The 26,773-nt window shown below is 41.1% G+C and overlaps 1 protein-coding gene across 10 annotated transcripts in view; it reads left to right on the top strand.

Moving 5' to 3' along the window:
• MYO9B (myosin IXB) overlaps nt 1-26,773 on the top strand; it is an 80,040-nt gene that overhangs the window by 51,610 nt on the left and 1,657 nt on the right. For 5 of the 10 annotated variants that reach the window (XM_032238556.1, XM_032238530.1, XM_032238540.1 and 2 more), the window contains 18 exons: nt 2-883; nt 2,713-2,779; nt 4,044-4,174; nt 4,517-4,677; nt 5,114-5,304; nt 6,795-6,893; nt 8,030-8,206; nt 11,650-11,691; nt 12,441-12,552; nt 13,470-13,543; nt 14,266-14,458; nt 15,526-15,654; nt 16,340-16,445; nt 21,714-21,845; nt 22,932-23,055; nt 24,867-24,914; nt 25,764-25,888; nt 26,592-26,719. In XM_032238556.1, coding sequence (XP_032094447.1) covers nt 2-883; nt 2,713-2,779; nt 4,044-4,174; nt 4,517-4,677; nt 5,114-5,304; nt 6,795-6,893; nt 8,030-8,206; nt 11,650-11,691; nt 12,441-12,552; nt 13,470-13,543; nt 14,266-14,458; nt 15,526-15,654; nt 16,340-16,445; nt 21,714-21,845; nt 22,932-23,055; nt 24,867-24,914; nt 25,764-25,888; nt 26,592-26,719 — 2,921 coding nt within the window. Of the gene's footprint in view, nt 1; nt 884-2,712; nt 2,780-4,043; nt 4,175-4,516; nt 4,678-5,113; nt 5,305-6,794; nt 6,894-8,029; nt 8,207-11,649; nt 11,692-12,440; nt 12,553-13,469; nt 13,544-14,265; nt 14,459-15,525; nt 15,655-16,339; nt 16,446-21,713; nt 21,846-22,931; nt 23,056-24,866; nt 24,915-25,763; nt 25,889-26,591; nt 26,732-26,773 lie in introns of all 10 variants that reach the window. The other 5 variants (XM_032238547.1, XM_032238570.1, XM_032238523.1 and 2 more) reach the window with 3 other exon arrangements.

Below are 26,773 nucleotides of genomic sequence, written 5' to 3'. Positions count from 1 at the left end.
GGTTTCAGCAAATGATCGCAGAGAAAAAGCAAGAGGAAATAAAACAGGAACTTTTAAAACAAGATAATGAGTTGCTCCAGCCAAAGGAACCCATCTCAGACCAGACGGCTGTGGAACTCGAGGTGCAGCTGGATAAAACATCTGGGCTAACAGCAGAGGATGATGATGGAGCTAAAAATGCCCATGCGGAAAGCCAGTCTCCTCCTCTGTCTCAAAAGATCAACCGGAAAAAACGGGAGAACCGCCGACAAAGAGGATTGGAGCACAACAAGCTGCAACATCAGCAAGTTGTTTTAGCATTTGAGGGGGGGGCTGAAATCCCTCCCAGGGAAGATAGCCCCCCTCGCAACACTGCAGAGCAAAAGCTTGAGCAACCCATAGGAGAAGACGCCGTTTCCTCTTCAGAAACGCTCCCCAAATGTGTCGAGGAAGAAGGAGCACCAGGGACTGACAATCACCACTTTCTTTTGGAGGGTGGCACACTGGTTCCCAGTCCAAGCCCGGGACTGAAACTGGAAAGTAGGGTGCTAAAAGAGGATACAAATGTACAGGAAAGACTGGAGAATCCCAAGATCCGGACCAGCCAAAGCTTCACATACCCTGAGAGGCCCACAGAGCTGGATCTAACTTGGCCAAACAATCGGCAGATTCACCGGAGCTTCCGGAGCCATGCTGACAAAAGGAAGCCACAGGCTGTGAAGGACTTAGGCAGCCCCACCTCCTTCCAAATTCAACGGTACCAGGATGACCCAGGCAAGCTGCGAGATAAGAGGGAGCGCTGGCAAGGAAAGAGGCAGCAGGTCAGCGGACAGAACAACTTGGTCAGCCAATCTTTGGAAGAGAAGAGCGCCCCGGCCAAGCCTTCTTCTTCTGCACACTTAAAGTAAGACTCTGGGCGTTACATCTTTAATCCTGAAAAAGGATATGAGAAATTAAAAATTGGGGAAAATTAGATCTTGAGTACAAGTAATCCTCGACTGACAACAGTTCATTTAGTGACTGTTCAGAGTTACAACGGCACTGAAAAACCTATGACCATTTTTCACACTTATGATCATTGCCGCATCCCCATGGTCACGTGATCAAAATTCAGACATTGGACCACTGACTCGTATTTATGACGATTGCAATATCCCGGGATCGTGTGATCCCCTTTTGCAACCTTCTGACAAGCAAAGTCAATAGGGAAGCCAGTTTCATTTAACGATCATATTACTAATTTAACAACTGCAGTGATTCACTTAAGAACTGTGGCAAGAAAGGTCATAAAATGGGGCAAAATTCACTTAACAACTGTCTTGCTTCATGACATTAATTTTGGGCTCATTTGTGGTCGTAACTTGAGGACTACCTGTACTAATCTGAATTAGGTTTCCTGCAAAAACCACTGTTTCCTAAGGCTGTGCTTCATTATACAATCACTTATGGTTTTCTATACAACTCTACCTACATCATGTAGTGCTTCTGTTTTAAAAAGAAACATTTCCCTTTGCCCCTGGAAGATTAATCTAAATGAGACCATGCAGAACAAAAGAGAAAGAATGAGAAAAGGGGAACTGAAGTTTTCATCTGTGATTTTGAGTTCATGAGCCACGGTAGCGCAGTGGTTAGAGTACAGTACTGCAGGCTACTTCTGCTGACTACCTGCTAACTGCAATTTGGTAGATCTAATCTCACCAGGCTCAAGGTTGACTCAGCCTTCCATCCTTCCAATTGCAATAAAATGAGGACCCAGATAATTGGGGGCAATGATCTCACTCTGCAAAACTGCTTAGAGGGGGCTGTAAAAGCACTGTAAAGCGGTATATAAGTCTTAAGTCCTATTGCTATTCCCATTCTGCTTTTTGGCTGAGAAGGATCTTCGAAGTGACTTATATCAAAAATATTTTCTTAAGAAGGTGCTGCTGAAATTATACCAATCCAAATGCTTGCAGTTTTGTTGTTTTATTCTCTCTTCTAATTCACAGTGAAGATGGGAAATGTGGGTCCATTAGATGGATCTACAACTGTAGTGCATTTTGTACTAAAAATAAACTTGAGCAGAATGCAAAAACAACAACAACCCATCTGTAGTTAGTTGCATCTACCATCATCATTTCAGGGGATTAGCAAAGGAAATTAAAGCATGTGAGGATTGCCTAATATGCAAAGGACCCTTGTTTATCATAGTTGTTCCAGGGAGACCAATACCCAAATAACTTTTAAAGGGGTAGCACCATTTGCTACCACTTTCAGCAGGTAACTCTGACTGTATTATCCTGATACAGCTAAAGGGTTAAGAACAGGCTGAAACAATTCCCCTCCTGCAAACATAACTGAAGACATTAGGCATTAAGCAGCATTACTCAGGTAATACAGTCAAATAATCCTGGGGCATTTCTATTTTTTTTAGGGTAGGGTTGCTTAGCCAAGAAATACATCCTATAAAAGCACCGGGAAGCGGCATATAAGTCTAAGAGCTATTGCTATTATTGCAAATGGGTATTGACTTGCTTTGAAAAGAACAATTTTCATCAGCTTGCATTGCCTGCCTTTAAGTTCTATCTTGAAATTGTTTCAGTTTGAATGAGCAAGCAAGAGCGCATAATAATGGCCAAGGAGATCTGTCAAAATTTGTCCACACAGTATCACAACTCAAACATTATTGGCCTCTAACAGGATCCTTTTAAAGCACAGGTGGTTTCATTCTGAAATATCTTTTTCCCCTTACAGGAAGAAAAAAACGGCTTCTTCCTTGGACGACATCCCCAAGATCACTCTTTCCACTTCACCAAGCCAGGTACCGCTTGCTGAACTAGACCTGTTCATTTTGTGGTCCTTGTAACTACAGCCACAGCAGCAAAGGAGCATTGTGCAAGAGAAAACAGCTCCCAGTAGCTTGAGCAAAAAATAACAGCACCAGCAAAATCTTAATGAAACCAATAAATGCCTAGTTTGCTAAGGAGAAGTGCTTGCATGCAGTGATAACAGATGCAATGTATTAAATCTGAAGACCATTTTTTGGTCCTAGACTATGGGGCATTACTGCGATTTTTTTTAAAAAATGAACTGTTTAAGAAGCTTTCTTAAATGCTTTGGGGGTTTTTAGAGGAAAATCTACAGCAGGAAGATTGGAGTACACACTTGAAATATTTTTAGGTAGAAGGACAAACTTTTTTGTTTTCCACACATCATGAATAGTCAGTGATCAGATTGTACATGTTGACTTCCAATAACGGCCTTACTTGGAAGGTGATTTAGTGCCGTAATACAGTCAGAGAGCAAATGGCTTTTCCTACCGAATACCCATAGCTCAAACCACCCCCTTTTATTTTACTTTAAAAGTGACTTCTGAAGAATTCTTATGTGCCAAAAGAGTCTGAAAAGGCTGAGTAGCCTACATATGACAGCATCAGTACATCAATTCATATTCTGGTTTCCCTAGGATAGTTTTCAGAGAAGCTCATAGAAAGATGTTAAAACTATAAAATTAACCAAATGGTTGGTGGGGCATAGATAATAGATAGTAATTTATGTAAAACATGTTGTCAAAAACCACCAGCCAGTTTTAAAATCTTTCAAAAGACAAATCGGCTTCATGGGGTTGATCAAATACTTTGGGTTTGATAATAGAAGGACTTATCAGAATAGAATCTTGAAAAAAACTGCAGTGTAGCCTTTGAAAGAAAAAAAAAACCCTTTCATTTTGGCAGAAAAATCTTTCAAAGCAGATTTCTATGGGTTTAAAAAAGGAATTAATAAATGTATTGGATGAAACTTAAGCTTCATGCATTTCGACTTCCCGGACTCCAGTATTTATAGTTCGAAGGACTGCAGCTTATGGAACTTTAAAAGGCCTCTTTTTGCACGCATAGCTGGAAAACCATTGCCAAATAAAATACTTGGTAGATTAATGGGCTAATTTGGCATAAAACCAATCTAGAATGTTCTCGTGCTTTTAGCTGTGCAACCTTACATTCCACAAATAGTTACATTTGTTTTAATTAATGTAATAAAATAACATGGTCTAAGGCAAGTTTTCATATTTTTCTTCATGTTTCCAGCCATCTTTAGACACAGTAGAAGGTGAAGGAAACACCCAGAAGAAGATCTCACTGAAGAAATCCGAGGAGCTACCAACTACCTTAAGTGCAGTGGGTCTCCCTTCAGGACCCAGCCAACAGATGGATGCCAAGTATGCATGCCCTGTGGACCCTTATGGGTGTCAGGCAGTGATAGTGGCAAAAAAAAAATCTAGTTCAATCAATCAGATGAGGTTTTGGGAACTGGGGAGGGGCAGTAGATCCTTTATACAGAAATGTGGTTCACTCATTTTTGTTGGCCATAACTGCCTTCTTCTTGGTTGCACATACACAATTTCATCTTGCATTGTTCTCTGGACTACTTTAGAGCAAAGTTTGTTTTCAGATAGCCAATCAAGCAGCCGCATAGAAGGAGCATTTTTTTCTTAGCTCCAATCCCAGTCTGCTCTTATTTATCTCTATCTACATCTTCAGCTGTTTTCTATTATTGTCAGATCTACTTTCAAGAGTCCATTGCGGAGACTCTTGGCAAAAAGAACAGACAAGAAGAATGTCAAAGAGTATTCTGAAGTATATGAGGATACTAGTGAGACTATTCCACTCTTCTCCTGCATGTTGCCAATGGAGCCGACAGTGACGCAGAAGGCAACGGAAGGTAAATTTTGGCACCTCCTGTATAGGCTGTCTTCTTTGATCCCAAACTTCATTGGGCCATTGCTAGAAGAGCACCTTGTTCTCTGATGCCTTGGAAGAACTATGTATATGGATCAGAGTGGGAAGCCGAAACCTCCAGGTCTCATAGACATACAACATCCTCCCAAGTTCTCCAATGTACAAATTGAAGATTTTTCTAAGCCTCTGTAACTTCAGTGGAGCAGGATATTGATGTAGAGAGATGGGAGGAATGAGGAGTAGGAGGAAAAAAATGGATTATGTTACCCTATTTAGGATACCCCCAAATTTAAAGGGCTTCCTATCTCTAATGCAGATGAGAATCACAAGCTGTTTATCTTAAACCAGCTGAGCCTATTGGTTGGGGGGGGAGAGGGAAGAAAAGCTCTTAATCTTGCATTGTTTTTTCCCATTTCCAGCTCCCTCTGGGCCTCCTAATCACCCACCTTTGGAGGAACGCCAGACAAAAGAATTCAGCAAAGCTAAGAGGAACCGTACCATTAAGATCAGCAAAGCCAAAAGGGCGCCAGAGAAATGGAAGGCACCATTTTTAAGGGAAATTGCAAATGCTAGTGAGCTGAAATATTTGGATGAATTCCTTCTGAACAAGGTGAGGGACGGCAGTTGGGTATGAAAACCAAATAAAGCACCCATTTAAGCAATGATAATACATGGAATGTGTAATTGATTTTCCTGGTAAGTTATATTCTATAGAGCCGAGGTGGCATAGTGGTTAGAGTGCAGTACTGCAGGCCACTTCAGCTGACTGCTATCTGCAGTTCGGCAGTTCAAAGCTCACCGGCTCAAGGTTGGAGCCAGACGGGGGGCAATATGCTGACTCTGTAAACCGCTTAGAGAGGGCTGAAAGCCCTATGAAGCGGTATATAAGTCTAACTGCTATTGCTATTGCTATTCTAACTCGGGAGTACCTAGTCTAACCCAGGGATTCCTCAAAAATTCAATTTGCAATACTTATAGTCTGCAAAAGTTACCCAGGACTCTGGATAGAATCAATAAAATCATAATTAGATAAAGAAAAAAAAATAAACAACAGCATACAAGTATTTAAAAGTCCATTAAGCAATTAAAAACCAGATAAGGTCCCAATAGTTTAAACTACCTAAGAGCCAGATAGTCACTGAAATAATACTACTCTAGCTAATTTATGAACTAATAATAGCCAGGGACCTTCCCTTCATCTTAAGGGAGAATATTCAATAGAATGGGGCTTATCCAAGCACCATGTATCTCTTAAAGAGGAGGGGATCCACAGCTAGCTCTCATTTAATGAGTAGACTAAAGGGACATGTTCACTTCAAAGTACTGCCTGATTTATGCCTCTGCTATTGCTGAACAGGTTTTAATAACCAGCATTTTGAATTGGTCCCAGAAGCCAACTAGCAGGCAGTGTAGCAATTTAAGGTTCAATGTTATTTGAACCTGGATAGCGTTCAAAATTCTGGCTGCCCTGTTTGTATCAGATTGGCTTTCCAGCCATGTCCAAGGCGATCCCATCAGTGGTGGGTTTCAATTTTGTTTACTACCGGTTCGCTCAGGCGTATGCATGCGCAGAAACGTCAGGGCGAGTGGGCAGAGCCTCCCGCCACCACTTCTGGTTTGCCCAATCCGGGCTGAACCGTGAGCAACCCACCCCTGGATCCCATGTAAAACACATTACATTGTTTGTTTCCCAGTACTTTTTTTTCCTGTTCCAAAATATGAACATGCACAAATTGGCATCTCATACATCAGGGATCCCCAACTCCTGGAACACAGACCGGTACTGGTCCATGGCCCACTAGGAACGAAGCTGCACAAGTGAGCACAACTTCATCTGCGCATGTGCAGAATCTAGGTACTACATGAAACCATCCCCCCAACCCAATCCGGGGTGGGGGGGAATCCTGGTCCCCTGTAGAGCCCAAAAGATTAGGGTCTGCTGTTATACGTCTTCATATAATTTATCCTAATATCAGGATCATCAATGCAGAATTGAAGAGGGGAAAAGGTCTAAAGAGCATAGTGTGAGCTTTTTTAAAGGGAAGATTACAGAACATTCTTCCCCTTTCATGTATTGTTACTCTCTTTTTTTTTCTTCAGATCAATGATCTTCACTCTCAGAAGTCAGCTATTGAATGCTTGTTTTTTGAAGCCACTGAAAAGTTCCGTGGGAATATCAAAACCATGTATTCTGCTCCTGTAAGTAGCTTGTGAGGAGGGGATGTCAAAATAAAGCACCACTGGCTTAAATGGAAGAGAACAGCGTTAAAACAAAAAGTGTCTATGAAATATTTGCAGAAGTCATTGACAGCTGGGGAACCAGTAAAACAACTTCATTTGCACATGGAGGACTTTTTAAATATTGACTGGAATCTGTGTTAGCAATGATAATGTGTTCAATAAGCTAGGCCTTCAGTTTGTATAGTTTTTTGTTAGTAAAAAGGAAATAAGCATTATATTAAATCTGCACTGTAATTCCATTTTTTTCAATTATAACTGTAACAATGTTATTCATTGTAATTATATTCCACTTTTCCTCCAAAAGCTTCAAGTAAATGTATGTACCATATTTTCCTCCAATTTTCCCATGAAACAACTATGAATTAGATTGAGCTGAAAAATAGGAAGTAATCCAGAGAGCTTCAGTGACAGTATTTATATATGAATACTGATCTCCCCATCCTTGCACAACACCTTCCTCCCAGTACATCTTTTCTTTATATCACACTGGCTTTCTGAGTTGCTAAATTGCTTAACAAAACACTTAATTCTTTAATAGCTCCCCTACATTTTAGAATACAAAATTTATTAACATAGCCCTGTTGGATCAGATCTACAATGAAATCGAGTTTGACACCCCTGCACTAGGTAAATGAAATTTCAGACATAAAGAATGAAGGTTGCAAGCTTTTGCTACTGCTCCCATAAGTCTGACATATCAGAGATAGATTGCCTCTGAACAGGGAGGTTTTGTTTAATATCCCAGACTTACTGTTATAAACCTCCTCCTGCTCTTTAATGAATTCATTTGATCCCTCCTTTAAACCTGTTTAACCTCTTAAAATATGTCCTCCTAATTTTCATAATGATACATTAAAGTGTTTTCCTTTCCTGAATTAACTGCCTAACCTAAGAATACTGAAGAAGCTTGAGTTGGGCTAAGTTTCAACAGTTACGATGCTGAAAATTCCATAACTTTTGGTAAAGGATGTGGTACACATATGCTGTGCTTATGGTTGAGCACTGTGGAACATCGATGAGGAAACATTCTGTTTTCCACACCGCTGATGCATCCTAGCTCAACATCCCTACTTATTTCTACCATCTTTCCACAGAATGAACAGATCCATGTTGGCTACAGAGACCTGATGGAAAACTACCAACTCCTCGTGGTCAACATGGCAAAACAGAAAGAAGAGAAGGATGTGAAACTGGTCTTGAATCTTTTCCAGTCTCTTCTGGACGAGTTTGCCCGCAGCTATGCAAAAAAAGAAGAACCAGAACAACACAAGGTCTCACATTTATATCCTTGGAACCTATTTGAATTCTTAAAATTGGGTTTTTTTTCATGGAAAGTTTTGACATGAGTAGTTTTCTTCTTGACTCACTTAAAAAGGGGATTGCATGAATCATTATTTCTTCATTATTATCTCTACACAAATAAATCACTTCAATTAACTATAATCCAAAGTATTATTTTCCAACCTTGGCAATATCCAGATGTCTATGGGCTCCAAATCCCAGAATTCCAAACCCAGCGTGAGAGTTGTGGGAGCTTGTTGGTTTGTTTACTTATTTGTCAGATTTATTTAGCCTCCCATCTCACAATCGAGTGACTCTGGGTGGCATGAAATGAATTTAAAAGCAAAATATACTAATTAACATAAAGATGAATATGAAAAACTTTAAAAGTATAAAAAGGGCACAAAGCTAAAAACAGGACAGAAAAGAAATTTGATGAAGAGGTGTTAATTAACCAGGAACCATCTCAATATTTCGCCAGTCTCCTGAGCTCCTTAGGCCTGTTGACACAACCAGGTCTTCAGGGAGCTTTGGAACAGAGGTAGTATTCAGCAGGTTCTGACCAGTTCTGCAGAACCGGTAGTGGAAATTTTGTTTTTAATATTTTTTTTTTATTTTTAATTTTCAGAACAAACACAACATCCTTCTTTACAAGGTTTACTTGGTTACAAAAAGACTTTCATGCATCTTTTCCACAGTCAACAAATATAATTCATATTAACTCAAGTATTTTAACTCAAATATTTATACATGTCACCATCATCATATCTCCATTTTCATTTGACTATAATTGCTTAAACGTCCTTCATCATAAAATATACCAAGATTTAATACATAACCACATACTGGCCTTTCATTTACTATTTCTAAAATTCTCCACTAACACTGAATCCTAGCTAGAATGTTTCTAGCTAAACATTCATAATATTTAATAACAAAATTTTCTAATCCTCCTTTCCAAATCACTGTTTAGAATTTGCATCCGGTTTCCTTATGTTATAGCCATATCTATATATATGTTGTTATTCTTATCCCTCCTTTATTTAACTATATCCTGTATCATAACATTTTCCCACAATAATCAAAACCTTAACTGTATCTAACTAGTTCTTTTTTTATTAACCTTTATATATAATTCAAAGGGATTTCTAATCTTCCTTTCATGGGTACCATTCAATATTCATATCCAATTATACTCATCATAACACTACACATTGTATACATTAGTAACATTATCAGTTATTTATTTAGACTATATCTATTGCCAATAAATTTCACTAAGTTTAACTAGTTTTAAATTATACTCTTCCATCTATCAACCTGTATCTTTCCAATAGCAAAACAGTCTCATATCTTCTGCCATTTGTGGTGCCAGTCCTCTAATCATCTCCTTGATCAACTTTATATGGACTCCTCTTAGCAACTCCTTGCTTATAAGATTTCTCATGTAATCTTGATGCCCTTCTGTTTCCTTAGTCAGCTTATCTTTGATTGTCAGTAGTGTCATCAATGCTATTGCTAATAAAATTTCTCTCTTTAAATCCATAGATTCTTTTGTGTTTCTTTTTCTTCTGTATCTTGCCATCTGGGATAAATTTCCCCTCCATTTAATTTCCCTTTCAGTATTCCACTCTTTTCATTTTCAGAGACAAACCAATCACCATAAATATCAGCAAATTTAATCTCTTTATATTCCTTTTCCACTTTGATTTTTTGGGTTTTAAACACCACGTTTTCCATTTGATAAACATCCTCAACCTTCATCATATTTTGCTGTTAGATGCTCTAAGTTTTCCAGCTTCTTCTCTATCCTCTTATATGTATTTGATAATTTCTGTATTTCTGAAAATATATTTTGCAAGCTTAAGGTTTCTTTCTGCTGTTGAAATTGTGCCATTATCTCCAGCTAACAAACACAGCTGCTCTAGCTTGGAAGGTTAATAAAATTAAGGATAGATTCACAATAACATTTTGTTTTCACTTTTCTCTGGTTAAAGATATACTTCAAAGGGACATCTGTATGCTTTTCTTCTTATCACTCTCTATAACCAAGCAGTGAGACTTTGTAGTGCCAAGCCAAAACAATCAGTGAAAAAAATAAGAGTGTTCCGTTTCCAATACACAAACCTTCTAGTCTCCAAGTAGCAATGTTATTGTTGCAAATTTCCTTGTTTCTTTTTGTATCTTTTTTGTATTTCAAGTTAGAAAAAAGAGTCCGATTTTTGAATGAGTTAGAACACCCGCAGTAATGAAAGAGGAAAATTTTAGTCCATAGGTTACAGAGAATAATAAAAGAAAAAAAAGTAGAAGAAAACTTAATTCGTTTGTTTTAAAAGGCTTGCATAAATTCCATCCATGAAGATAGCATTTAAAAAGTAAGATAACCCACTGTTCAAAACCAGTCCAAATTTAATTCCGCTGCTTAATTTTTCTGTTCTCCAATTTAAATTAATTTTAAGTTTTTTATAGGCAGTCTCTTTTTAAAACGGTAAAAGTTCCTCACCAGCTGGAAACACTTTCTCTTTCCGTATCCTTCCATTTTGGAGCCGCTCCGACTTCATCAGCCTTGGCTGAATTTTTTGTCGCCGGCTTGAAGAACTTTTCTTGCATCGATCAGGGACTTTGCGATGTCCCTGAGGTCAGCAAGACATATTCTTCCTGTTCACCATCTCTGCGGGACAGTTTAGGTCCGATTGGACCACCCAGCGGCAAAAGTATCGGCTGCGGTCGCGTAGCATCGAGACAGCACATCCATATTGTCGCGACGTTGGCTCCTCCTGCCCAGTAGTGGAAATTTTGAGTAGTTCAGAGAACGAGTAAATACCACCTCTGACTAGCCCTGTCCCCATCTATTCTCTGCCTCCCAAGTCCCAGATGATCAGGAAGGAATGGGGATTTTACAGTATTCTTCCCTTGCCTCGCCCACCACATCAGCTTTACTGGTAGTAAAAAAAATTGAATCCCATCATTGCTTTGGAAAACTAAAAGGGATGAGACCCGCCTTATTTCAAGGAAAAGATGTTCTGTAAAATGGAGGCCACAGCAGAAAAGGCCCACCATGTAGGACCCTCCAAATGAAACTGAGACAAAGTCTACACACCTGGAAATTGCCAAGCTTGGAAAACACTAGTAGCAACTTGTGTTCATCTTACACTCCCTTGTTATTCTGTCTGCTATCTAACTGCTCAGCATGTTCCCTCTGAATCACTCATTTGGTTACAAAATTTAAAAGGGGCCAATGCTACAGTTTGCTATAGAAGTGGGAATATTGCTTCCCAGACTCCAAGCAATTTTTTTTTACTGCTGAATGCCAAGAATTGACCTTCGTTAGAGATCAGCTCTAATGAAGAGATCTAGCTCATTAGAGTTCTAGCTCAGCTGGAACAGAAAGGATGTGAAAAAGAATCCTTTTTTCTTCTTACTCTTCCAACAGCAGAGCAAGGCTCAAAAAAAAAAGCGGAAACAGGAACATGTGGTGAGTCCTTTGTGATTTTCAGCATTATATTAGCCCTTGAATTAGGAGTGGGTTTGGGTGCTGCCAGTTGTAAGAACTATCCCTTATCCTAGGGGTCTCCAAACTTGGCAACTTTAAGACTTGTGGACTTCAACTCCCAGAGTTCCCCAGCCAGCATGAAATGGAATTATGGGAGTTGAAGTCCACAGGTTTTAAAGTTGCCAAGTTTGGAGGCTCCTGCTTTAAAAGAAAAGAGAAAAAAAGCTTTACGGGTGGGGAAGAGGAGAATGAGAAGATGGAAATTATTATGGTGTTTTCAGTTTTTATGTTTTGGTGTGGCATGAGCTACATTTGGGGGAAAGCAAGTCTGACTTCATAGGAGGAAATAACATTGTAAATTCAAAAAAGTGCATTTGTGCATATGCAGAAGAGCAACCAGAAAATGCAATAATTATGGGGAAATGTGTTGGCAAGCAACTTCAAGTTTTTTATAATATTTACACCAAATTAAATGGATAGGAAGTCCTAGTATGCTCTAAAGACAAAGCACACCCCAGAAAAAAAATCACCATTCTGGAATGCCTAATAGACTGGAATATGTTTTTAATCAATTGGGATAGAGAATATTGACTTAATAATAAGTAGCATGTTTACAAGATCAGTTTTTTCTTTAAAGTCCTTTGATTCCCTTTTCAAGAAAACACAAACCTAAAAATACAAGTTTAACGAATAAGTGAAGTATATTCAGATATTTGTGTGACTGTTTACAGATTGTGGAACTCAATGGCCATGTATTTGTGAATTACCAAGTGAACATCTTACAGTCTTGCGAGCAGTGCTGTTCCTACATCTGGCCTATGGAGAAGGCTTGTCTTTGTAGCAGTAAGTGTGAATTGATAGGATGATACTCTTGCTTTTAAGCAGCCCAGGGTATTTCTGATTGTAATGAGCCTTTTCATTTACGGTGACATAGTATTGTGGGCTGGGAGGGAGGAGATAAAACCGTCATTGCTAATAATAGGAAATTGTCTTTCCTATTAATAGAGTAAGCAAGTAGAGCTCTTGTTTACCTCCTTCCAAAAATGGAAGCATTCCTATTCCTCAGGTTTCCCCACTGTGGGGCCCTCCTGATGTGTTGGCACCACGACTCCTAAAATTCCCAATGCGCCTGGACGGCTCAAACTACAGAAAAATGATCTACACCACAGGGATGGTGTGGTTGTATAAGTCAGTTTTGCTTTCTCTGGGTTTATACTCCTCTTTCATTTAAAAGTTCGTTATCTTTTTTCTCCATGGGAATTTTTTTTTTCTTGTCCTTGATTTCTCAGAGAAGTTAGCATTTTTCTTCCATGTTGCAAACACCACTCAATTAAAACTTTGTCTCCACAAAGAAGAATTTTTATTTGGGAACAAAATCTTTATTTTATTTTATAGTTTAGTTTAGTTTTATTGTTTAGTTTGTTTAGTTTAGGTTTTTTTATCCTATCTTTATTATTTTTATAAATAACTCAAAGGAGTGAACATAGCTAATACTCTTTCCTCCTCCCATTTTCCATACTACAACAATCCTGGGAGCTGAGCGAAGAAAGGTGACTGGCCCAAAGTCATCCAGCCAACTTCCATGCCCAAAGTGGGACTAGAACTCTCAGACTCCTGGTGATTGGCTCAAAGTCACCAACTGGCTTTCATGCCTAAAGCAAGACTAGAACTCAGTCTCTTGTTTTCCAGTACCTTAACCACTAGACCACAAGTGGCTCTCTTTTCACAAGCCTTCTTTCTTTTTTTCTTTCCTCTTCTAGTCTGTAAGCTGACCTGCCATAAGAAGTGCCTGTCCAAAATCCAAAGTGGATGCACATCCTTACAAGCAAAAAAAGTAGGTCATAGCCCCTCTCTGGCCAGCTTTCCACATGCCAGTCTCTGTTGTGGGAAAACAGAGACTGGCTTCGGTTACCACTCAGGAAGGGTAGAATTCAACCCCAACAGAATTTAGGTCCTCCCACTAGATTTCAGTAAGGGCTGAAATCAGACCAAGCCGTCATCTGGACTGACATCCTGCTTCCCAAAGCAACCAACGAAGTGTCTCCAGGGAGCCTCTGAGTAAGCGGCTGGAGAAAGTAGTCCCACTTTTCCTGTCAAAATTATACCACTTCTTAAATATGCTTCAGTTAGCAGAATTCAGTGTGAAATGAATATTTGGCCATGTTAATTTGAAATAGTTCAGCAATAGCGCTTAGACTTATATACCACTTCATAATGCTTTACAGTACTCTGAGCAGTTTACAGAGCCAGCCTCTTGCCCCCAGCAATCTGGGTTTTCATTTTACCCACCTCGGAAGGATGGAAGGCTGAGTCAACCTTGAGTCTTGCCAGGATCAAACTCCAGGCTGTGAGCAGAGTTCGCCTGCAATACTGCATTCTAACCACTGTGCCACCAGGGCTCCTTATATTATTATCAGAAATGATACAATCCAGGTTTATCTCGGTACCTATTATTCAAAAGAGAGCCGAAGCTTTAATTGTAAACTCTGCATTCCTCCTTTGTATGACAGTGTATGTCGCAAAATCGTTAATCTCGTCTTCCACTTCTGGTCATAGGGTGACCAAGACCCAGAGCCCCGTCACTTTGGGGTCAGTGTTAGTGTTCTGACTAGTGAGAAGAACTCTGTCCCGATTGTCATGGAGAAGCTGTTGGAATATGTCGAGATGCATGGACTCTACACTGAAGGCATCTACCGGAAGTCGGGATCAGCAAACCGCATGAGGGAGTTGAAACAGTCCCTGCAAACAGGTAAGGCTGGAAGTGCTTCTTCCCTAGGATGCTTGGTAGCATTATTGCCTGTGAGCTGTCTTCCTTGGAGGAGGAGGAGGAGGAGGAGGAGGAGGAGGGCACAAACCACAGCAAAGCATTGCCACCATTTTAAAGAAGTTAAATCAGAAAAAAAACAAAGCTGTAGAAAAATCAAAGTTCTTAGCAGGCCTGAAAGGACCAGAGCAGGAGTGGAGAACTTGTGACCCTTCAGAAATTTTTAGACTGTAATCAGTGGTGGGATTGAAATAATTTAACAACCGGTTCATCCAAGGTCAGGTTGGCGTGGCCCATCCCCATCCTCCAGCTCTGCCGCACATGCGGGATGAGCCTTCCGCAATGGCCAACCTGACCCTGGACGAAACGGTTGTTAAATCCCCCCTCCCCATGCTGTCAAAGTGGATCCTGGGCACTGTAATAGAGAAATGGGCAGCAGAGCAGCTAACACGAGAAGAGGAAGAGGAAGAGGAGGAGAAAGTGGGAAAGCAGCCTTCTCCTTCCCTCGTGCCAGCCGCTCCACTGCCCGTTTCTCCATGGCAGCCTAGCATAGTGCCTAGGATCCACTTTGATAGTGGGTAGGGTATGTGGTAGTTTAGCAATCTATTCGTCCGAACCGGTGCGAACCAGCTGAATCCCATCACTGACCATAATATGTATTTCATGTCAATAGCTACAGTGCTGGGCCTATTTATTTAGCATATGGCCAGGAGACTATAGTGTGAGTACAAAGTAGTTGTTTGCAAGTTCAATTCAAGCTAGCCCGCCCCCTGTGGTGGATTCTGTAAGAATGCCACAGAACAGTGCTAGTCCGTTCGGTTCATGCTTGCACACCACGGGGGGAGGGGGGAGGGGGGCTAGCTTGAATTGAATTTTAAAACAACAGTAGACGAAAGTCCACACATTGCCAGTTCCTGCACTAGGGAGAAAACATCTTCAAATCTTTGATTACAAATCTAAAAGTTACTACATTCCCAGCTGTCATTCCTGTGCATCTTGCATAGACTAAGGAGCTTCAATCTCTCCCTCCTCGTTTCTTCTCTCCTTCTCAGACCCAAACTCAGTGCTGCTAGAGAACTACCCCATCCACACCATCACGGGGATCTTCAAACAATGGCTGAGAGAGTTACCAGATCCTCTCATGACTTTTGCTCAGTACAATGACTTCCTTCGGGCGGTGGGTAAGTAGTGAAGCATCTGAGAGAAAAGAGGTGATTCAAGTGGTGTGAGATTGGCTCCCATTGGCTTCTGTAAGAAATAGGGATCCTGGACTAGATAGACACCAGATATTTGCAGGTAGTCCTCAACTTACAACAATTCATTCAGTGACCAAAGTTACAATGTCATTGAAAAAAAGTTATGTATGACCGTTTGTCACATGATAGTTATTGCAACCCCATTATCACATGATCAAAATTTGGATCACAATAGCAATAAGACTTATATGCCGCGTTTCAGTGCTTTCACAGCCCTCTCTAAGTGGTTGACAGAGTCAGCCTCTTGCCCCCAACAATCTGGGTCCTCATTTTATCCACCTCGGGAGGATGGAAGGCCGAGTCAACCCAGAGCCAGCAACTGTCTCATATTTATGACGGTTGCCATGTCCCGGGGTCATGTGATCGCATTTTTGCAACCTTCTAACAAGCAAAGTCAATGGGGCAGCCAAGTTCACTTAACAGTTGTCTTACTCACTCAACACCCACAGTGATTCACTTAACAACCGTGGCAAGAAAGGTCATGAAATGGGGACAAAACTCACCTAACAACCATCTCACTTAGCAACATAAATGTTGGGCTCGATTGTGATTGTACGTCAAAGACTACCGATCTCTAACTGGATCCTCCTTATGTTCTCCTTCCTTGCAGAGCTCCCAGAGAAGCAAGAGCAGCTCTATGCCATTTACAGTGTCCTTGAGCAGCTCCCACAGGCCAATCACGACACCTTGGAACGCCTAATTTTCCACCTTGTCAAGTAAGGACAACCATCTTGTAGTTTAACTCCCCCCTGTGGTCGGGGAAGGGATTGGAGCCGTGATCCTGTGAGATGATGTGGATTTGAAATTTACAAGAGCCAGAGGACATTTGGCCAAGTACTTTAATCGTTTAAAAAATGACTCTACAGTTTGTTTGAAATTTATGTTGTAGGAAGTCAGGATTCCAAGGTCAATAAAGTATAAACAGAACAAGGTCTGTTTGAAATCAAGAGGCCTTTTTAAAATAATCACTGAGTTATTTATAGAAATAATAAAGGCTTGATAAAAAAAAATCTAAACTAAATAAAAGTAAATCAGTTAAAATCATCATCCCCTTTCTCAAGGCTTCATAGAAACAAACCATTTCCCTTGTTTCTTAATTTTGCAGTGTGGGAAATAAGAAGGGCTAACAATTGGGGAAACATCTGCTTTGCTTGCAGAACATTCCATCATGACAAATGGACAACTGTTTGTCTGAAATGGTACAGGGTTTCCTGCTTGTGCAGGGGTTGGACTAGAAGACCTCCAAGGTCCCTTTCAAGTCTATTATTCTGTTTTCAACCCCTGTTGTTTCCATTTATGGAGATGACTGATTGGAAAATCCAGACAAGTAAAACTGTGGGGTTTGTTCTAGGAAGTAGTATTTTCTGGAATGCCCGTTTTTCTCCCCAATCTGCTAAGCCAACAGTTTTAGAGATGGTTCATCTGCTTTATGAAAATAAGTTTCTGGAACTGGCGGTTCGTGCAGTTATGACTGTAGTTTCAGGACTAAAGTCTATGTATGAACCACTTCCTGTTCCAGAAAATTTACTTCTCAAAACACACAAACCACTCAAGAAAAGATCAGTGGATTTTGGCAGGAAAACAAACTTTCCAGAAAGCACGAGAAAGTTGTAGGAATATACTTTTCATCCTACATACAAAAAAAATCCCCTTTCAAACCTCCCAAAAAGCCTTTCAGAAGGAAGATACACCAATTATTTATTTTATTAGAAGGCAACATAGATCATGTTATACATCTGAAACATCTGGGAAGGTTGGGGATTGGAGATACTGTTCTACAGTGGTGCCATTCCTTCCTTCGTGGAGGGCTTCAGTAAACTCATATGGAGGAAGAGTAAAAATTTGTAGTTACTCTGGTGAGAGCCACTACAAGATTCATTTTATTCAACATGTACTGTACATGAAACCACTGGGTAAGGTCATCCATCACTTCCCAGTGCATTCCCGCAAATGTAGGGTTGGCTTTTCGGATCATTGAATGCCACTTTGCATGGTCGGCTGCAGCTCAAGGGTGCAGGCCCACAGCTTGCATATCTTTGTTGATGGTATTTTACAGTCTCTGTTTTGGGCAGCGGCGAGGTCACCGGCCATTGACTTCCAGTCGGTAGGCAGTCTTGGCAACAGTGGAAGGTGCTGCTCTCAGGATATGTCCATAGCAGTGGAGGCGGCCTCCTCTCATCTTCTCTATAATCAATCCATTAGTTTGGAATGAGGTGTCAATAGTGTGTTGATAATGCTAAATGATACATTGTCACCCAAGGCCAAGCCAAAAGTACTATAAAAATCTTGACTTGGGACCTACAGGCTTTGAGGACCTCCATGGGTCAAAACAAGCACAAATCCTTGCAACATGGAGTTGCTGTTTGCTAGCTATAGATCTGGCTCTGTCCCAATTCTGGTTTACATCTTGATGGGTTTGCCTTCTTCTTTAAGAAGCAAATCTGGAATTTGCTGGTCATTCTGGAATTATGGCTTCTGCTGAGGGGGAAACTGGTGGGAGTGAGGGTAGTTTATTCCAACTGGCAAGTCAGTTTATTATTTATATATTTATTTATTTGCTGCCCAACTTCCAATGAAGTTGCAAGACACCTAGATGAAAATACCATGACTACACTGACTCATGTCCTGGTCATCTGATAATTAAACAATTATAGCATGTATGTCTATATGGGAGCGCCTTGGAAGTCTTCATTAGGATTCAAAGTGCAATGGCTCATCTGCTAACCAATGAGAGCAATTTGTCCACGGAACACCAGTGATACATGGCTGGCTGGGGAATTCTGGGAGTTGAAGTCCGCAAGTCTTAAAGTTCCCATGTTTGGACTCCCCTGGCTTAAGTATTTGCTTCTGGGTCCAATTCAATATGGTTGAATATTGTCCCCTTTAAAGCCATACATGTTTTGCCTCCCAATCTAGGGAGACAGTTTCTTTGCCTATTTACAAGAAGGGATTGTTGAGTGTTCCCACTCCTGTAAAATCAAGGTAGTGGGAGGCTAATAAAATCCTCCCATTTTAATATCTTGCCTCCCAAGATGTGGAATTCCTCAAATCTGCTTGATGAGCATTTTGTGTTTAATGGTATGCAAGAAGTCTTTTAGATTGCTACTTTTCTGCTACTGTGGTGTTATCTTCATAGATTAGTAGTATCTTCTTCCTTTTGAGTCTTCCAGAATCGGGCAGGATATAAAACCATGTTCTCAAACAAACCAAAGTCATACACATCACCTTTGGAAGCGACTATAATGTATTTCTTATAAAAAGGCTTACTAGATGGAATATACAGGAAGGTACCTGTTCTTCATTCAGAAGATCCAGATCTAATCTTCAATATCCCTTGATAGCAATATCATTTGGAAGCAGAGCATCCTGGATTTGGTTCAGTAACAATCTGACTGAATATACAGATGATATATAGGTTTTATACATCTTATTCAATGGTGGTAGGTGGTATAGTGAAAGAAGTTAAAAATGGACTGTATGGAAAAGGAACTATTATAGAGAGAAGCCAGAAGAGTTGTGGCGAGACCGGCTGGAAAAAAGGGGCTGTGCCGAGCCTCGTGGAAATCCAGCCGGACAAATCGGAACCATCCTGGAGGGACAGGGAAGAAGAAGGGACATCTCGAATGACCTAGAGCAGTCATGGCGAACCGTTTTTTGCCTCGGGTGTCAAAAGCACGCATGTGTGCATGCCCAGCCCTCTTAATTTAATGCCCCCCACGCCATGCCCCCTGTGCATGCACGTGTGACACACACCCCTGCTGCCCTGCACATGCACACATGGCTTTCTAGGACCCTGGGGAGGGCAAAAATGACCTCCCCTCCCAGATGCCTGTTTTCTGACACCCAGTGGGCCTGGTAGGTCTGTTTTTCGTCCTCCCCAGGCTCCCGAAGCTTTCCAGGAGCCTGGGAAGGGCAAAAAGCGGTCCAACACATAATCCGCAAGTTCAGGAACAGACTTCCACGTTGCCCATTGAGCTGTTTTTCTCCCTCCAGAGACTTCAGGAGACTTTCCTAAAGCCTCCGGAGGGAGAAAACAGCAATATGCAAACCGGAAGTCCATTCCCAAACTTCCAGTTTGCACGTTTGGTGGTTTTTTGAGGGTGAAAAACAGCCGAAAATCAAAGTCGAAAATCAGCTGGCCAGCGCATGCATGCCTCAGGTGCCCTCAGAAATGGCTCCGCATGCCACCTGTGACATGCGTGCCATAGGTTCGCCATCACGGACCTAGAGGAACCGGCAGTTCCTTGAGAGGTAGGAGAAAAGCCCTTCAAACTGGCAGCGGGCGCAGCGGCCATAACTGAATGACCGCTACAAATCCGGGGCATCTGGACTAAGTTATTGTGCTGGAGCTGTGTTTGAACGGAGCGTTGAAACTGACTAAGTGATTGACCAACTTACAGAAAAAAAGAAAAAAACGATCTTAATCTTAAAAAGGGTCCTGGAGTGGAATTAGCGGCTAACTGGCTTTTAGGGATTTTTATTGAAAAAGGAGGCAGAGGAGGTTAAAGCACCAAAGCCTCAGAGGATTTTTTTCTTCTGCAATTTGGAAGTGAAGAAAAATTAATAACCGAAAGGAAGAAGAGCCCAGGGAAAAGTCCCTTTTTCTCCTTGTTTTATTTTATTGTTTGTGGCTTAAAAGCGCTTTTGACAGCTATTGACAGCTATTGGATTGTATTGCGGCTTGGAGAGAGCCATCTACTGGCGAGCAGAAAATACTACACCGGCTAGTGAAAGAAAAAATAAAAGTGAGAGTGAGAGTGCAGCTGTGAAGTGTGACCTTGGCTACAGGAAATATACTTTGAAACTGGGAGAATTGTTATTGTAACATTGTTTGGCTGCAACTGTTTATAGCTGTGGAAGAGAAAAAACCTTCAACTTGGACTGGACTGGATAAATGCTAAAATTGAATGTATGGAATTATTTGGGATGCTGAAAAATGCGTGTGAAACATTAATTGGTATAAAAAAAGATAGAAAATTAAAGGGAAAATACAGAGCAAGAAATAGGAGAAGAGGGGGTAAAAGAGGGCACAAATGAGGAGCAAGAAGATAAGGTGGAAGAAAGAAAATTTGAAAATAAAATGCAGACAGATGATTTCACTGGGATTTACAATCACAAAGAAAAAGCAGACAAAGGGGGAGAATTCCCCCCCCCAAAGAAACCACAAGATAGTAAGGAAGAGAGGAGAACAGGGAAAACCCTATGGAAAGGTACCAGAATAATAAAAATGAATACTCTGAAGAAGATACATTAACCACAAAAACAGGAAAAAGAAAAAGAAGTTAGGAGAAAAGGGAGAAGAAGAAAAATGATTAAAAGTGGAATTTGTGAGAGCTCAAGAGAAAATGGATAAAAGCGAAAGAAAGGGAAAAAGAATTGTATTAGTAGATTAAAGGGAATAGTAGTATGATTGGTTTTGTTATGTAACTAATTAAGAAATAAAGAAATTATAGTATATTGTTAATTGTAGAAAAAATTGAATGAAATGCTCTCTATGTTAAAACTTAATTGGAGTATATGTATTTTTTATAGTAAAATAGACCTATAGAGAAATATGAAATATTAATTTAGTATAATTTTTGAAGGGGCAATTGAAGATATTGTTTATCTATTAAGAAAAAATAAGTATAAAAAATGGAAAATAATTGAAGAAAATAATTTGGCTGAAAGTGAAAACCAAACCGTGATGTAAAATGGATTACGTAAATGAGAGGATGTAAAAGGAAAGATCCAGTCAACACTGTTTCTATAATATGTGTCAATTTGTATTAAAAAAAAAAAAACTTTGGATATAAAAAAAAGAAAAGGAACTATTATATGGGGGGAAATTACTACAATATTTAGCTAATGAAGACAACCAAAGTTAGTGGGTTGGCAAAAGATGCTACCAATGTAAATAGTATAAGCCAATAACTTTTTTTCTCCTCCTTCTAGCTTAGCATGCTTAAACACACACAAAATCTTATTCTCATACCCAAATATAGGGTGGCCGTAGTAGAAGAAGTCAATCGGATGTCACCCAACGCCCTCGCCATTGTCTTTGCCCCCTGCCTCTTACGCTGTCCTGACAATTTGGATCCTCTCACTAGCATGAAGGATGTCTCCAAAACAACCACGTGAGTTATCCTAGATTGCCTGTGAACAGTGAGGCTTCTGCCCTTTCCTGGATAATAGAAATTGTGTGAACAGATAAACGTCTTCAGTGCTCTAGGTAGAACAGGCATTGCTGATTAATCTCTACATGTATAATGAGGCCTAGTTTCAGCACTCCCAAAAAGTAAATGTTCCAGAGATCTTTAGGGTGAGTTTTATTTCTATCACCTGACTACGGTATTATCTATCCCTTTTTCCCTGCAAGTAATAGAAGCCTGAATCTAATTTTTCCATCTCTCACTATCAATTTCCTGACCAAATACCACATTGTCAGGGTTCCAAGTAACACCCCCAACGAAAGAAGACTCTGAGGCATGGATTTCCTCAAAGTTCCATTTTATTAAAGATGTCATACTGGCACATCTGGGACAACCTGAATCTGAAAGTTTCCATGTTTTCCCCACCCAAATGAAAGTCCACGTCCCTGCCCAGCACCCACATGTCCATCACATGGTCCAATCAGACCCCGTCCAAACTGAACATGCCTGCCAGTCACACCCCTCAAGGTGCAGGGCAAGATGTCCTTGACTCTTTGAGAAAGGAATGTTGTTTTGACTATATATCTCCCATACTGCATATAATCCCTCCTCCCATTTTCCCACAGCATTAAGCGTGGCAAGCCTGAAGGCCCAGTGCAAAAGGTGGCTTCCAGCCTGACACATTCCTTTTGAAGTTTCTTGAACCAATTTCCTTTTTCTGATTCAGATGGCTTCCTGTGAGAGATGGTAGAACTTGGATGGTATCTCTGTTACAGGAAGAGGGAGACAGAAAGGTGGATCCCATGGGAAATTGAGGTTGGCTGGTTGTTAAAATACACGGCACCAGTGCCCTGTGGCCATCTAGTGACTTTCCCTGCTCTGACATGTTTATAATTGCATTGTTGGGAGAATGGTGTCTCTTCCGTCAGCCCGTTTATCCATGCGCGCATTCACCTGATCCATTCATCCTCTCTTCTTCCATCTATCCATCAAGGAGGAGCCCATGAATGACCTATGATTGTTTTCTCCATTTCTCCTTTTGCTCTCTCTCTTTTCCCTACCTATGCATAGGTGTGTGGAGATGATCATCAAGGAGCAGCTGAGAAAGTACAAGATGAAGATGGATGAAATTTGCCAACTAGAAGCGGCGGAAAGCATTGCTCTTCGGCGGCTTTCACTGCTTCAACAGAACAAAGTAAGCCCTGGGATGAAACACCTGGCATGAAATGTGAGGGAGATTTCACAACAGGAGGGTGACTTTTCCATTAATCTCACACAGCAAGGCTGATACGTAATGTGCAATTTCATGCTAAATTCCAAAGGACTTATTTTTGTGTGAGTGGAAGATAGGAAGGAAAAAAATAGACTTTATTTAAAGCAGCTCTGATACAATCTCCAAATATAATTCAGTAAATGATTATAAAGTTGGGAAATGTCCAGTCACAAAAAGTTCTGTTCTAGTCTCCCAATTGTCCCAGCGCATCTGGGGTGCAGAGGCCATTTGCCCCGAGTCTAGTTCAACACATACAATTTGGAAGACATTCTGGGTGGATGAGTCCAAATGGTGAAGTCTGGAAAACAGTCCTGTGAGAGGTAGTTGAAAAACTAATAAGTTAAATTTGGTGGAGAGGGGAAAAAAAGAGACCTAGTGGTCTTCATGTATTGTACCTAATAGAAGAAGCAAACCTGTCTCAGTTATTCTAGAACAGGACTGTCAAACGCGATTTCCTTGAGGGCCACATGAGGGTTGTGTTTGATCCGGGGGGGGCGGGGCATGGCCAGCATGACATTACAGCATGAAATTGTGTCCGGGGGGTGGGGGGGGGAACTGTGGTGGCCTGAGCGCTCTGCCAGCAAAAATGGGCTCCTGGACCCCATTTTTGGCTGTGATGGCCTCCTACAGCCCTTTGCCAGCGAAAGCAGAGCTTGGGGGAGCACGTGGTCTTCACAGGTGCCTGAAAACGGCCCCAAAAATGGGGCGTTTTTCGGGCTATTTTCAGGCCATTTTTTGGGTTGTTTTTCAGGCTGTTTTTTGGGCCTTTTTCAGGCCATTTTCAGGTAAAAAGTGGCCTGAAAAACCGGCCAAAAACAGGCATACGTGGGCCGGCCAGCTGGTCTTCAGATTTCTGGTGATCCGGCACGCGTGGTCACATGCACATGCATTCCAGTTTGGGCACTCGCTGCCAAAAAGATTCGCCATCACTGCCTTATAGGGATGTTTGTAGTGTCACCTGGTTTTTATGCATTGATGTCAGTTGATAGGCCAGGCATTTAAAGAGTTTTGTTCAATGACTTTGGTCCCCATCTGTGACAGTGTTGGTTAGCTTTAACTGGTCAAAGATGAACTGGATTTGTTTCAGAGGTTTTTAATGCAGTGCCCCTCTTTTGGTAACATGTTACTAGATGATAGATTATCTAGCCCGTTTCCTTTGGGGTTTATTCTGGGGTTTAGCACTGAAACCACTTTGGTCACCATGATAAATGTCTCCTTTGAGGAGAAAAATACAGGGGCAGCCCTGTTGATTCTCTTTTAGCAGCTTTTGGCAATGCGGGCCCTGCTTTAACATCATTGGGAGCCTGATATTTACATTTTGTTTCCTTTATGTTTAGTGGTTGATTTTATAAGGGTTGGATATATTCTTAAAAAGAAATACTGAGCAGTGGGGTTACACTAATCATCCTTTTCCTGATCTAAGAATCCCAAAACTGGGTAGAAATTGTCGCTCTTGCTGTTTAATGCATCTGTTTGATGATGGAGGAGTGTGGGAGACTGGTTCAAGCAATCTCAAAACTCATCCCAGCTTCAATAAGTTTAATATCATATTAGTCTTAGAACCTTGCAAATGTATTGTTTAAACCAGGCGTGCAGCATTTTTACAGTTTTTAACTTTTGATGTATACTGTATATTCTTATTATCATCCAAGTCTTTGGTTTTTATCCACGGAGTGTCGGAGAAAATGTTTTGGCCTCCTATGAACGTGCCCTTCATCTCTCCTTTTCTCTAGTTGTGGCCAGTAAAACTTGCCTTTTCCTCTCCCTGTGCGGGAGCCCCGGTAGGTGAAAGCACTGATGTGCCAGGTGCATGGAACGTTGCTCCCTTCCTCACTCCGCCTTTCCCAGCATCAGCTGAAGATCAGGGAAGGCTGTTCACAGCACCTTCACACGCTGAATGCTTCAAAACCCCTCACTTTAAAACTCTGCATGTTTTATACCTCTGCACATTTTTCCTGTTTTCCCAATTAATTACGGGGATTGAATAGTGGATTGCAAGAAAGATATTAACCAATGCTTCATAGAAAAATAAAGATACCCTTGCATCCAAGCGTGGCCTTGGATGCTTAACCCTTTGAATTTCTTTACACTAACCCAGGTTTGTGTGTGAGAGAATCTGGTGGTTGGCTCTTGTCAAAGGAAGACATTTCTGTGCACGTGCTCGGGAGCAGCCTTAATAGACTTTTATAATATCCAAGGCACAATAAATTTAAATTTCAGGCCTCAAACTTATACCTTTGGGAGGGAGGAGAGTCTGTGAAACGGTACCTGCTTTTCTGCATTGGGATTCAATACAGATTCTTCTTGCTTTAGAATCATCATAGCCCTGCAAGTTGGATTCAATAGTAAGAAAGGACAGCTTGCTCTAAAGCAACTGTCAGCAGGTATCTCATGCTTAGGCTTCCTGTATTCAGAACTACCCCACTTCGTCATCATTTTCCTGGCTTGTTAAATTAGAATTTCAAGCCTGGAAAGCTAAATTGCCCAGCCACAGCAAAGGCTGCTTCACGACCTACTGCTGTTCACAAGAGAATTAACTTGTGGGATTTAATGGCTCCTTTCTACCCAGAGTTGATGATTTGCTGCGTTCTTAGCCAAGGGGATGATACAGCTCTCTTTCTATCCTGCAGAGCCCCCAGACTCTAGGAACAAGCGGTACCGTACCTAAACTTGGACTTTTGCCCGAAGAGGAAGAAACAGACAACAGGGAGAAGGAGCTGTTGATAGAACGGATACAATCAATAAAGGAAGAGAAGTGAGTGAGGGCTTGTAAGGGCCTACCCTCTGCAAGGCAGAAGCTACTTATCTCTGAATTCATCCACCAGCTCTGAGAATCTCTGCCAAGAAGAGCAGTGCTTTGGTTTCCCTGCAGAATCCATTCCTGCAAAGTATTTAAAAAACGGAGCCTGCATTGCAAAGCATGAAAAAATTGTTAGGATTTTCAAATTTATTTTGAAATGAGCCACGGTAGTGCACTGGTTAGAGTGCAGTACTGCAGGCTACTTCTGCTGACTACCAGCTGACTGCAATTTGGCAGTGCAAGTCTCACCAGGCTCAGGGTTGACTCAGCCTTCCATCCTTCCGAGGTGGGTAAAATGAGAACCCAGATTGTTGGGGGCCAATAGGCTGACTCTGTAAACCGCTTAGAGGGCTGTAAAAGTGCTGTAAAGCGGTATATAAGTTTAAGTGCTATTGCTATTTTTAGGCTTGTGTGAAAGCCTCCCCCAGATTGCCCCGAGCTCCCCTGCTCCACCTTCAGTAGCAAACAAAGCCCACCAATAGACTTTATACCACCCCAGTCATAATTACCCTTCCCATGGTTCCATCAGCAACATTGGACTTGATGGATCAAAGAGGAGAGGCAGAAAAAAACAACTCTTTTTATTATCCCTAACTTTGAAATTGTTCCAGCCCTCCCATGGAATGTCGTAACTTTTCTTTCTTTCTCACTTCTTTAGGGAAGACATAACATACCGGCTCCCCGAATTGGACCAGCGTTGTTCGGATGAGGAGAATGTTGATTCCGAGACGTCGATTAGCACAGAGAGCTTGTTGGAGGAGCGTGTGGGGTGCCATGACCCTGAAGGTCAGTATTAAGGTATCGTGCAGGTTTTTTTTCCCTTTCCAATCATACCCTTGG

The sequence above is a fragment of the Thamnophis elegans genome, chromosome 1 (assembly GCF_009769535.1).
Source record: "Thamnophis elegans isolate rThaEle1 chromosome 1, rThaEle1.pri, whole genome shotgun sequence".
Lineage (NCBI taxonomy): Eukaryota > Metazoa > Chordata > Lepidosauria > Squamata > Colubridae > Thamnophis > Thamnophis elegans.
This window is presented reverse-complemented; position numbering and strand designations above follow the sequence as displayed.